The sequence below is a fragment of the Electrona antarctica genome, assembly GCF_951216825.1.
Source record: "Electrona antarctica genome assembly, chromosome: 15".
In the NCBI taxonomy this organism is placed as follows: Eukaryota; Metazoa; Chordata; class Actinopteri; order Myctophiformes; family Myctophidae; genus Electrona; species Electrona antarctica.
This window is the reverse complement of record NC_136796.1, coordinates 15,659,992-15,674,364: the sequence shown is the minus strand read 5'-3', so window position 1 is coordinate 15,674,364 and position 14,373 is coordinate 15,659,992. Positions and strand designations below refer to the sequence as shown.

The 14,373-nt window shown below is 45.0% G+C and overlaps 1 protein-coding gene across 1 annotated transcript in view; it reads right to left on the bottom strand.

Moving 5' to 3' along the window:
- Positions 1-4,373: 4,373 nt before the first annotated feature.
- Positions 4,374-14,373, bottom strand: part of LOC306937946 (glutamate receptor ionotropic, kainate 5-like) — a gene marked incomplete at its 3' end in the record, with an annotated part of 108,160 nt that continues 98,160 nt past the window's right edge. Inside the window, exons 17-19 of the mRNA XM_079521970.1 lie at positions 13,997-14,125; positions 6,906-7,108; positions 4,374-5,288 (exon numbers count right to left, since the gene is read on the bottom strand). Of these exons, the coding sequence (XP_079378096.1) occupies positions 4,374-5,288; positions 6,906-7,108; positions 13,997-14,125 (1,247 nt within the window). The remainder of the gene's footprint in view (positions 5,289-6,905; positions 7,109-13,996; positions 14,126-14,373) is intronic.

Here is a 14,373-nt window from a genome sequence, read left to right as displayed (position 1 = left end):
TGTGAAATAATTTACACTACAGCATAGCTCCTGCATAGCTCCCCCAGTAATATTTATGCAGGTCTTCGTTCCAATAGGCTACTTAATTTGATCAAAAGGAGTTGTTCAAAAACAAAGAGAGGAAGCTCTGCCTCAGCTACAGTGGAACAGCCTAGGTACCCTACTATAAAGGCAAAAAACCTCAGCAGGACAATGAGGACATATTATGTCCTCATTGTCCTGCTGCTGGCCCCCAATTATGGACGGTGCAGCGCTGGTATATGGCTCTGGTGCAGCCAGCTATAAAGGGAAGAAATAATTAAGCACTCTGAGGGCATCGAGGTATTTGTTATACAATTACTTTTTACAATTATTTTTATTTACTTTTTTGCAAAGCATATGAACAACGCGACTTTTGACTCCTGGGTCCAGGTATTTCTTCCCACATTGGTGACAAACTGTAGCATATAGGTTTTTTTTGCCTTTTGATATGATATTCCTGGACCTGTTTGCAGCCTGTAGCCTATAGGTTAGAAATGATCAGAAAGTCAAAGAGTCTGCTAGGCGAGTCTTTGCAGCGAGTGCAATAGTGGGGTAGGATAAGAGTGTTATTGTGTCAGCCAGTGACCTGGCAACGATCCTTCAATCTCATTTCATCTAGCACCTGTTCTGGCCTGCCACAGCTCTCGCTCTCCTCTAACGATTATGTTCACCTCTGCCTCTCCTCCCACTGCAGCTCTTCTATATTCATCTCCAACAATGTCCTTGGAATCTCGAAGGGAACTTTTTCAAAATTCAAATTTTATTATTACAGTAACATCTTGGCGAGCTGTCTGTAATACAGACTCTGTACACAGTGTACAGACTCAGACTCTGTATGGACAGGCTTTTACACCATGCCAAAAGAACGTTTGTCTCAAAATCTTGAAAGCTGAACGTGAAGGATACAGGATGGAGCAGAACTATAGCTGATGTATGCCAACATTGCCAAGGCGTCACATCAATAGTTTGTATCTTGTCCTAGATAATAGTAGCCTACTAGTACTTGTTATGTGAGAAGATGGTCCTTGAGTCTGAAATAAAGATTGAATAGAATTGAATACACCCTAATTCATTTGGGTTGATATATGCATATAATGTACAAAAATATAAAAAATAGTGGGATAGAAGTAGGCTATAGAAAATGTAAATACTCAAGTAAAGTACAATTACTACCTGAAAATTGTACTCAAGTACAGTACTTAACTAAAAGTACTTACTTTCCAGCCCCTAAACCACAGTCTTTTATGTGTGGCCACTGGGAGCTGCCCAGTACAGGAATAAAACTTCTGGGAACTCAGATTAGCCTAGGTCATTTTGTGCAACTGAAATCTTCTACTATTGGCCACTGAGTGGCCAATAGTACTATTGGCCACTGAGTGGCGCCACATGACAATTTTTGCATTTTTACAGGCCATTCTATTTCTAATCAATGTTTAAAGGTTAGGGGTTCCTATTTCCATTCCCAGGGGCCCAGGCCCCAAGGGTACATATTGTTTCCATTCCCAGGGGCCCAGGCCCCAAGGGTACATATTGTTTCCATTCCCAGGGGCCCAGGCCCCAAGGGTACATATTGCTTTCATTATACTGTAGCATTCTAATCAGGTAGCCTACTCATTTAGACACGAGACATCAGATGTATGCAATCAACCTAAAAAAAAGTGTTGATTTATATTCCATTTGAGAAAGTAGGAAGAAAATGCAGGTGAAATATTTCTCAACAAAAGCCTGGATATTTTAATGAGTGTGACACTCCTGGAGTTGCAGGGCTCCTATAATTTGAAAGGAATAATTTGATGTGACCATAGGACCAAGGATGTCCCTCCTGATGCTAATTATTCACTAGTGCAGCTAGTATACTATCACAGTATTGCACAATTTTAGCTTACCTAAGACTGCATTCTTCCTTATGCATATGGATTGCTTGTTGTTATGCGCTGTTTGCTCCCACCGCCACCCCAGCACCACCGGTGGGCTCTGCTATTTCTGTTCCCCATGGCGGGGTTGTTATTGCATATCTATCTCCCTGCTCTAGTGCTCTTAATGTTTAATGATGGTTGTCTAATTGTGCCGAGCAGGGAGAAAAATTTAGCGGAGCCGAACGCTAAGATAAAATATTATATGCACACTTGTATTCTCATAATACATATTTGTTCAATTATATTATGTGAGTTCTGACTGAACTGCTATCACGACTGCTACAAGTTACAGCTGCTACAAGAAGAAAACAACAACAAAAGGTGTTTGGTACAATGATTTCTTTTTTTATTCCAAATGCGTCTATATATTGAACAGAAGAGGGGCTGTGGCCCTCCTACAGTACCCCACACTTCAATAGCAAGAATGATAACAATAATCCTCAGAATATTTATCCATGTCTCATGTTGTGGTGTGTAATCCACTGAGCATTGGCGTTGAAGTCTGAGAGAGAATAAGAAAGAGTGAGGAGGGAAAAAAAATTGACTGGAAATAATGACAAAATGAGATACAGTATTCATTCTTTTTACCCTCCTGCTGCGCGCACACACGCGCATGCATGTGCACACATGCAAACACAACACAAATGCATTCTCTCATACACACGTATAGGCGCACACACACACACACACACACACACACACACACACACACACACACACACACACACACACACACACACACACACACACACACACACACACACACACACACACACAACACACACACAAACAAGTCTGCTCACATGATGTGCACATGCTAGCGCGCACAAATACACACATTCTCTTTCTCTTGCGCACGCACGCACACAGCTCACAGCTCACAGCTCACACTTAGACCAACATTCTTGCCATAAACTAGAACTGTGTATTACAATTTTAATGTCTCTCTCTATTAACAGCATCTGTCATCGCACCCTTCTCCAAATATATGGGACACTTTGTGTGTGCAAAAACTAAAACCGTCATTCTTTTAAACAAAATATACATTGTTTCTTTTTTTGTTTGTTTTTCTCACAGGGACGTGGAGTTGCTGGAAATACGTTTAAATGGACATTCTGACCCATCCCACGTGACATCATGGGCCACTGTGAAGCAATTACAACGTTTCATCGATATTCAATATTAGCACTTAATGTCATGAATTCTGAATACCGTCGGTTGAACACAATGTGAATACAATGTCTTATGAGTCTGTATAGGGGAGGGGTTGGGGTACCCCGCTGGCACACAGCTGGTCTCTGAACTGTTGAATATTAAATTTTCCTGGCTCAGTGATTGGTTGGTCAAACAAGAGGGAGGTTATAACTCCTGCCCCATTACGTTGTCATGACAACAGCAGCTACATTAAGAACGGAAAGAAATGCACTCAGGTGTGACAAACCTGTCGACAAAACTGATGACATGAAATCTATGATTGGTTGTTTTTTCTTCTCTGGGTTGAATGACACCACTCATAGTTCTGGGGAGACAAGAACATTTCTATGAATTCACTTTCTGTGTATGTGTGTGTGTGTGTGTGGGTCTGTATGTTTCTCCATGGGTCTGTATGCGCACACGTGTGTAGCCAATGCACGTGTTGGGGGCTCACTGTTGCCCTGATCTTTCCATGGGACTGTGGGCTAGATCAAGCCAAATGAATGACAAAAACCTTTAACCTTTAACAAACCCAACCAATCATCTCGTCTGTGTGTGGCAGTCACCACATAGTTCTGGGTTAAAGGAATGAACCTCATACTTCCTCCCAGACATTCATTACATATTCTGATTAGTAGTAAGTCCTTCTCACATTAAAAGGCGCTCTCAATATCGGCAGCCGCGTTGAATAAACATAGATGGAATGGGTTAGTTGCTGCAACACTTCCCAATCTCACTGAACACACAGAGCTTTGTGGGCTACAGGGAGGTGCAGTGTGATCCAGACCCAAGATTCTTTTTAAGCTTTTCTGCATGTGAGTGACTGGCTGCGGCCTCACGGTAGTCACGCACCTTTAATTTCACCCGTTAAGTCCTGTGGTCTGAACGCCTTCCACTGACTGAAGCAGGCACAGCCCACGATCCTGCCCGGTTGGAGAAAAATTCGTACCTCAAGTCCCCCTGCTAATGAGTCAAAAGCGTTTCAACGATCCACCTCTCACAAAGGGTCAAAATGATACCGGCCGGTCCACACCTACAACTGAGTGGAAGTGAACTGATCCATCCACTACCGTCAAGCCCCATTGAGCCCTTACATTGGATCGGGGCCATTTCTCTCTCAGCCACCTTCCTGTATGGATTTCTCATAAAAACCCATACTGTAAAATCTTTGACCCTTCAGATGAGATCCTACGCGCCACCCTACCCCGTTACATGTAATCCTCCTTGTCCACTCTCCCTTCTTCAGTCCTGCCCCCCCAGTAAGTCCAGTGGGGGGTGTGAAGACGGCTTGTTGGGGGGGTGAGGGCGAGGCGGCGGTGCTGGCTTGGCTTTCGCTCGCCGCAGGGGGCTCACGGCGCCTCCTGTGCCACATCCTCCCTGCACGCTGCCCACTCCCCCGTCACTGTCGGCCCTGTCCGAGCAGGAGGAGGAGGGTGGAGGTGGGGGCGGGAGGCGCGGCAGGGACATGGAGCCGTGGTGGTGGTGGTGATGGTGGTGATGGTGTGGGTGGGTGCCGGGCATGGGCCCCATGGAGGGGGGGATCCTAGAGCAGGACACCGAGGCCAGAACCGTGGACGAGGACGCTGAGGTCAACGACGGGGCCAAGGTGGACCTCAGCCCCTGGATGCGCCGACACTCCTGGCAGATGCGCACGTGGCTGCACCCCTGCAGGAGGGTGCGAGATGGGGGGAGCGGAGGGCAGCACCCCGCCGCAGCCGAGGCCGAGGAGAGGGAAGGTGCGGCCGGGTGTTGTGAGGGCGAAGTGCCCGCGGCTGCAGCGGCGATGCTGGCGCCCAGCGGGTCCTCCAACAGCCTCTGGGGGCCGGGGCCCAGATCTGGCCCACCTAGTCCACCCCCAATGCTGCCTCCTCCTAGTCCTCCGCCGATGCCTCCCATTGCCCCCATCCCTCCTCCCCCACCACCTAGGCCTCCAGTGAGCGGTCCAGAGCCGCTGTAGAGCTTGCCGTTACTGAGGCGCATCTCTCTGACGAGGCGGATGGGCCGGGGACCCGCCATAGCCAGGCGGGAGGGGTGGCGGAGGATCCCCCCGCCCGCTGCGCTGCTGGGGGCCAGGGGCCTCCGCCGACGAGAACGAGAGCTCTTCTTACAGGAGATGGCGTTTCGGAACTCGCACAACATCTCCTGGCACACTGACACCTGGTAGAGGGAGGGAGGACAGAAGGGGTCTTTTTTGTAAAATGTTGTATCAATAATTTTTTGCTTTGCAGGACAGTGTATAGAGACAGGACAAAGAGTTAGTCCGTGAGTAAAGTGTGTCTGTGTGTGTGTCTGCTTTTCAGCTTTCTGCAGATTTCTTCAGCAGCTCATTGTTCAAAAGTGTTATCTACACAGTGACCTATAATCTCCTATAAACACAAACAGAAAATACATTGTAAGTAATCAGTTTGTCCAAGATTTCCACAGTGGCGATAGAGAGGGCCAGGCACTAGGCAGGGAGTCGGAGTAATGCAGATAAATACAGAGCAAATGAAAGTCAAGAAGGAAGGAGCAACAAAACATACAGTGGAGGGATTGCTGGGAATACCAATTGAGGAGTGAGAGGCACATTACGACAAAAACACAGTGGGAGAGAGAAGGAGACACATACGACATGATTGCAAAATGTATATTTCTTACATACTGAACAGTATTATAATTAAAATATGAATCAACAGTTTATCGTTGGCCTCGTCACTAGAATCTAATAATGTCACAAGCCTCATGGCTTCTTTCTGGTGGAGTAGGTCCCGGCCAAATTCTGTTTACATTCTGTCCAATCTGGGTACCCATTGGCAAAACAAAGGAAAAACAGCGCCTGTCTCTCTGTCTCGAGAGACTACATTCTGTCCAAATCTGCTATGGCTTAAGAAGACCTTGAGCTACATCTAAAATGCCACATACCGCCGTTGAAAACTTCCGCAGTGAGCAAAAAGGTATTCTTGCTGGGATTCCCCGAGTAAGTATAGGGAATTTAAGTAAGTAAGTAAAAACACTACTTGTGTCACTGGCTGCCAGACTTGCAATTATACAGCCGTCGAAGGTCACCGTTTTCCACTGGGTGTTTTGGTTCCTTTGTGTCCGAATAAACTCCAGTGTCTCCAGCTAAACCAAGGATTCTACCACCTAATCCAAATCAACCATGTTTCGAGGCCACGCTTTCATCCATATTTGACATGGTGAGTTCATAATCTAATTTTGCTGAGCTCCGCGGCCGAAGCTCTAGACCTCGGAGGTTAGCAGAGAATTTGGTCACAGTGAATTGGCCACTTCGGCTTTGCTGATTGGGCAGGTGCTGTATAACCCCTAGAGAAGATACAGCTTTATAGCCTCCATGGATTGGTCACCTGCAAGATCAGCCCATGGGGTTATATGGCAGCTGAGTTGACAAATGAGCACATGCTTAAATATATAAATCAATTTCATGTGCACACACATTAATGAGGAAAACTGGCAGAAAAAGACTTAAGAAAGTAGATAAAGAAAACATGCGTGCTCTGTGCTCATAGTGAGTTAAAATGAGCAAAAGTGTTGGTCCCAGGACCAGGCCTTTTTCTGCCAGGTTTCCTTTTTGTTTTTGAGACCACCGCACCAGCATTTAACCTGGAACAAAGGACAAAGAAAGGCGCTACAATTTCCTCTGTTACATTATTATACACACATATACAAAGAACACACGCACACACACACACACACACACACACAAGCAAGCAAGCAGATGAGTTTAAGGACCACAGTTAAGAGAGCCGAAGTGGCGCATTGCTGCAGTTGACCTACTGGGGGGTGGTGCCTGGGCGCGTGGGCGTGGCCAGGGGCGGGGCATGAAGAGGAGGAGGAGTTAGGAGGAGGAGGGCGTACCTCGTCAGTCTCTGCAGAGCGTCGCGTGGACCAGATGAACTCCATGATGGCCACGAAGACCGCGATGATCAGACCACAGATCAACACCACGAAAATACCACCAATGTTCTCCATACCTAGACCTGGACACGCACGCACGCACGCGCACACACACACACACACGCACACACACACATTTTAACCATTTATTTATGTCCACACAAAGGGTATGCATACAAGGACACAAATATTATAGGTGCATTAAAGTTACATCTGCAAAGTCATGGTATGTGTTTTCATGATACAACAGGCATGTCACACAGTACTCTATGGGTATAAGTAACAGCGTCTCCGCCATATATGACGGCTGCCAATTATAGCAGAGACACCACAATACTTTGCCAGCCTTTTTGCCTCCTTTTTGGGCATCCCAAGTTGTTGGAACCCTCTAACAACCAGTCTGTGCATATGCCCTAGGCTGCCAAATATAAAGACAAATAGTCTGCACCTATAGCCCAGCTCTGAGATGTTATGTAGAAGTGGTTGGTATTTTATGACCTTGGTCATAAAGGCTTCCTCTAGGCTGTGGTCAAAGGTGCAGGCTATCTCTAATACAGACACTTCTCTGGACTCTTCATCGACCACAACAATATCTGGTGTATTAGCTGCTAGAGTGTGTTGTAACACACACACACACACACACACACACACACACACACCACACACACACACACACACACACACACACACACACACACACACACACACACACACACACACACACAGTATACTGTAATAAACACATTGGTTCTTACAAAGACATCCAATTGATCTATAGGCACTCTCTCCAACTTTAAATAACCTATTTATTTTTTAACTATCAAAAAAAGACATATATACACATTACACACACAGCAATGCTTTTGTGTAACATTATTCTGTTGTTCTGCACAGGCAGAGAGAGAGAGGGAGAGAGAGAGAGAGAGAGAGAGGCTATGTGTTAACCCAATATCTTTGTAAAACAAGCGTACTGTTGGTCAATACTAAATCAATAACAAACACGTCTCCATTATAAAGCCACTTCTCATCTCACCTCCTAACATGCCATGTGTGAACGAAACTCAATAAGTAAACCACATCGATAGAAATAAAATAAAATAAGTAAGTTACATACAGTACATCGTGAGTGTGGGGAAAAAAACTAGCTTGTGTGCACAGTTGCACACCAATATCGTAAGATGACATGAATGATATATAATTATTTTGAAGCATTTTGGCTTTATTAAACCGTACAGTCAGTGGAGAAAATAGGAAAAGATGGAAGAATGGACATAGCCATGCAGGACGTGTAAATAAAGACTTCAGCTGCTCAATGCAATTTTGATTATGCCTGCATCTCAATGTCACTAAAAACCTAAGCTTCAGACCTTCCAAAAAATCAATACGACGACTACTTCTTGGCCTTAAGCCCATGACCCAACTAATTCCAACACACTTTGCTAGTTCAGGATGGCTCGGGGGGTGGGGGGGGTTGTAGGCGCTGGGGGCATGTTCTCTCCTCCGCATCATCTGTGCCCATACCATGCCTAGGTGGTGTTGGCAAAAAGGCCTTTCTGTGTGGAGTTTGCATGTTCTCTCCATGTCCCCTGGCCTAGGGTAGCTACCCTCACAAAGAACATGCTGGTCTGTACACTGCCTCCAACTGGCCAGCCAGGGCACCTGATGGAGAGGGGAACTGGTTGTAATAACGTGTTCCTTCCACGCGCTATACGTCCAACCGGGGAAACTCCCCCCTGCCAGGGGAAAATAAGCGGCTTAGACTCCTCATGCATTGAAGGAAACATGAGGTCAGTCCGTTGGTTTCCCCAGGTTGGCAGAGGGAGTGTAGCCAGGATTACATTATTGACACTGGGTGAAAAAGAATGGGTTAAAAAAAAAGGATGACTCAGGGGAGATGACAGGGTTAATCAAATATCAATGGGATTGGTTGAAGATAGTCAAAGGGACAGTGATTGGTTGAAGATAGTCAAAGGGACAGTGCCCTCAATACCATCAATACCACCAAAATGGGGAATGCTCTGACCCCACCTATCAAAACTGGCCTGGGAAAAAAAGACCACAAGGGGAGGTAAATGTAAATTCCCATCAAAAGGAGGTGTCATTCACTGCTGCCGTATTGTGTAAATTACTAAATTTGTAATGCTATGTATACATAGGACCCCAATGGAAAAAAGTTCCCAGGAGTTTATGATCATGATGTTCATGATTAGGTCCATGAAATGCAACCTGTATCACAATAAATCCTTCCACGAGAATTGTAGGCTGTTGATGTTACGATATCACACAAAGGGCTGGTGTTATGGTGTTCGCCAGATGGCTTATAATAACAAACTACTGAAACATCTAAGTGGTTTGTGGGTAACAGAGTAGAGAGTACAACATTTACTGTTTCAAATCCAGCACTCATACATTTTCCCTGAATAGCTTGACTTTTTCAAGTTGTGCTCACCACTTGTTGAGGTCACTTTCTGGCCTGTATGTTTATTGTCATGCCCACCGATGCAGAATGCAAATTCATGTGAATGCAGAGCTGAACTGGCAGCACGGTGTGTGTCTGTCTGAGAATTCACATTTGGTACACTGCTTACGTGTCCAAAGTTAATTTGGCCCTTACGTGCACGGTCACACCGTACTTTTATTCTACCTAGAGGGCGGATTCTGTCAAAATATTTCAATGGGAATGGAGCGTGTTTTTAACTAACAGGAAGCCATTACCTTCCCATTGCTCATAAGTAAGAAAAGAAAGAAAAGAAAAATCAAGATGAAAATTATCATATTGATTGTACATTAGTCAATTTAATTATGCTTTTCTTTCTTCACTTCACTGCTTAATTTGTCAAAGTCATGGATCGACACATGGAGAATCAGTAAGAGAGAAGGAGATAAAACAGAGCTATTAACATAATGGGTAGGAGAAGCATGCAGACACACACAGATGTAGCCATAAGGCGCTATTTTGGGAAAACCGATGAACCGCTGTGAAATGAGTAGTCAACAGCATGGTGGATGGGTGGGGCATGGTGACAGCGTTTCGTATTTTCCCGACTTTGATCAATCATGACCATAAATTATGATCTTTTATTTTATTACCTTTAAGAGAAGTGTTCAGCCAAAACACCTACTGGTAATGCTCATAATGTCATGGAAGAAAAGACGTAATTTATTTCTCCCAAGGGCAAACTGATGTCTGACTGATGTCAGGAGTTACAGAGTCGTCAACACTGAATCTATGCCTGGGCCATGGCTCAGTGGTCCAGGCACCTTGGCTGGTAATCCAGTCTGGCAGTGTGCCACGGGTTCGATCCCGACGGCCTTTACTGCATGTCTTCCCCCTATCTCTCTCCCCATCTCCTGTCAGCCTACTGTCTGTCCCTCCATAAAAAATATAAAATAAAGGCGAAAGCCACAAAAAAAGAAAAATTATAAAAAAAACCCCCAAAAAACACTGAATCTATGGCACCTCAAACAGACAAACATCCTTGGAACCCTCATTTTGTTTCCCTCTATACCGAATTTCTTGGCCGATTCTTAACACTTAGACCGCTAGCATTTATTGATAAATTATGATCTAATTCACGCCAGCATTTTTCCCAGTTGAGCTCTTATTTTGAAAAGCCGAATTTCCAGACTACCGGAAGTGAACATAACCTAGGAAGCTGAAAGGGTCCGGGACAGGCCTTATTTACAAGATGGATCTATACCGGGGCACTGGAGAGGTCCACATCATCACGTCAAAGAAACGTTGTTTTGACCAAAAATGCCATCTGGGACAAGGAATAGGAGATACAGGCGATTGGAAGAAACAGATAGAATGGATTATTATGGCGAGGACGATCTAAGATGGGTGATCCATTGTCATGACAACAACAGGTAGCTACTCGATGCTAACACAAGTAGCATTATGGCTTGATCGATCGAAAGCGCTATAAAAGTGCAATTCCCATTGATCAACGGCAATGGTGGTAAGCGTAGTATTACAAAATAGGTCAAATCAATTGACCTAGATCTACGCCAATTGCGCGGAGGGTGTTAATAACAGGTCAACTGCTGACAATATACGGCCGTCTTTTAGGCTAGACTGCATAAGTTTAAAGTTACCTTTGAACAGCCACAGCACCGACCGTTGAGTTGCTCGTCATGAAAATCGCTTGTCATGTAATCGCTTGTTGTAATGTTGAAAAATATTCCATAGCGGCGATCACAACAGACCGGATGGGGCAGCCGTGCGCTGCTAGGCAGCTTTCCCATTGTAAACAATAGGGACTCAATTTCCCATAACCCTTTGCACACCGGAGCGACAGACCTTTTTGCGATGACGTCATCAAAACTTTAAAACGAATTAAAAACGTGGATTAAACAATGAAAACATAACTCGGGCAACTCGCGAATCGCAGGGAAAGTGTTCTACAATTAATTAACTCAAGCAACTCGTGTTTAGAAGTCAAAGTGTTAAAAAGCAGATCTACAGGCTCACAAGGCGTTGTGTTGTTATGCATTGTGATCTGATAGCCAGTTCACCTATTATTGCCAAATGTTCGCCTGTTGCAGTATCTATGACATGCCCGAGTAGGAATACTAGGGTTGAAGTGGTTTACGTCTGACACTGGTCAGCCGGTAGACTGATCCAAGCAGGCAGGATGCAGATGGCGCAAATTGTGGTCCTCTACCCTAAATTGACAATACACTGCTGCCATACCCTGTGTGTGACCCGTACTGCAAGTCCCCAGAATAGCAAACACACACAGGATGGGAAATCACGCCACTTTGGTCAATTCACCCGTTTGCTACATGCCTAATGTCAATCCACCTGCCCTAAAACAAGGCCCATGAAGCCAGAAACAAGAGAAGAGAGTTAGAGACGAAGAGAACAGACACTGAAGGAAAAAAAAGTCAAAGACAAAGAAAGGCAGAGATGGACAGCGAGTGTGTCAGGAATGGAACAAGAATGTACAAAGACAGAAAGTGAGATAAAGGTACAAAGAGAAACAAAGACACATGACGCAATTAAGTTGTAGAGTCAGCAAGCCAGGAGCCAAACATACACACACAAGAAGCAGACACAGGAGAGAGAACCAGAGAGAACCAGAGAGAACCAAGCCAGGAGCCAAACATACACACACAAGAAGCAGACACAGGAGAGAGAACCAGACATCAATAGGAGAGAGAACCAGACACAGGAGAGAGAACCAGACATCAATAGTGGGAACACCTTTTGAATGACTCTCAGTTTGTTCTCCCATAGCGATCCAGGTGCTGATTTACCCAACAGCCACCTCTCTCATCTGCCAACGGAACATTGAGTACCACAGGATACGCTCCAACCTTTACCAAACTACAGGCTAGAATACCACTCACACATTTCCCACCGTTGCATTATCCTCTTTCTCATCCCCCATGCCTCTTATCGAGAGATGGGGGGATAATAGGGATATGGTATTGTCTGCTTGTTGGAAGCACAGAATTTAATGAAACTTGGTGGGAATGCTCAGAAGCATTTGGATCAACACGTTAAAAGGTCAAGATCACAATACAGAGACACGGAACAAGGGACGTAAGATGCAATTAACGAGTGCAATATTTGTATTACAACTTTCAACTTGGCACCGCTATATTGGGTATATAATTGTAGGCGGAAATCATGTCACATTATGAGATTGTAGATCAGCTATTTCCACACTATTCTTTTGTACGACTTAGTATGGTATGAGATAGGGCATACGTTAAATCATTCGCCGCAAACACCGCCATCTGGTGGCTGAATTTATACTCGAAAACTGCCACCGTTCACTTCAATGTTAACTGTCTAATTTTGAAAGCTGTTTCACTCGGAAACGGAAACAGGAAGTGAACAATCGCATGTAACATGTCCCGCGAAGGTTATTTAACACTTCTGATGCCCAAAACGTGTCCACACGTCTTCATAATTACACCCGTAGGAGGCCGAAGATGTGTGGACATGTTTTCAGGTCCTTTGTCATTGATACAAAACGCGATCACTAAAATCGCACGCAGCCATTACTTCCTGGTTTATGGCCCGACAAACCTCCCTATTTTCTCGGAATCTACGGCGCTGTCCGTGGTTTTCAGAACGCAGATTTTCTGTCCTAAGTTCTGACTTAATCATGCATCTCGATTAGAATATTAAGAGAGATCAGACTTACACTGGCGATGTAAGATTGGAAGATTTCAACGGTTTTGGGCCGAAATGGAAGGCAGGGGTTTTCAGAGTAAGACTATGCTGTCCTATAGACAGAATTTCCTATATTCCTTCCTATAACTATTATAGTCTTCCCATACTTTTAACTTCCGTTCTTTTTCATCGCCCCGGTACTGGAGTGTTACAGGCACTAGCAGAAAAGAGTTGTGAACTGTAATCAATATATATTATATAAAAAGATGTCCAAAGACGATCTTGGTGACGAGGGCGAAAGGACTAGAAGGCGTCAAAAGACGTTCTAGGCGGGAAATTAGTTAATTACTAGTCTCTCAGACAGACGTGTTGGCTCCCACAATTTCCAAATGCTTCTGCCTAACAGGCATCAGACATCAACAGACATTGGAAGCTCTGAAAATGAGTAGAAAATAAAGTGGACATCCTGCCTCCCCTCACTGCCTTTTCGCTTGTGCAGAAGCGTAAATAAGTCCTACCCTAATGAAATGCATTGAGCAGATGATAGCAGCAATGACAGTCCACATTTCACAAATTCATTGCATTCTTTGAGCGTGACTTATTAAAACACACCAGTGCTACAGTAGACACCGATATACGAACAAGGCTTCAATGGCACTGACCTATTTTGAAATTCAGCTCTGGCAATACGTTTAGCATATTATACCTGGTAGTATTAAGCATTATATCATCCTGCCACACTGGACCGTGGCACATGGTGATACATGATAAACATAGTCATATTGTGGTAGTGCAGGTCATGTGTGGGTTTCAGTGCTGAAGGCGTGATGAGGAAACCCACCTTTGGCTCGGTGGTCCTCCTCCTTGGGACACTGTCCCCCCTCCCACCACCTCCTCTTCAGGATCTCTAGCCGGTTGTTCTCCTGGAGCTGGAGAATGCCCAGGGTGATCTCATCTCTGTACGGAGAACCTGGAGGGAGAGAGAGAGAGAGAGAGAGAGAGAGAGAGACAGAGAGAGAGAGAGAGAGAGACAGAGAGAGAGAGAGAGAGACAGAGATAGAGAGAGAGAGAGAGACAGAGAGAGAGAGAGAGAGAGAGAGAGAGGTGTTATTTAATGTCCACACACAAACTTTGTTGTCCCCCAAGAACAAAGTCCCTCTCTGGGGGAGAGATGACTCACACCTAAAATAGCAGATCTACAAGCTCACAGCACATCAC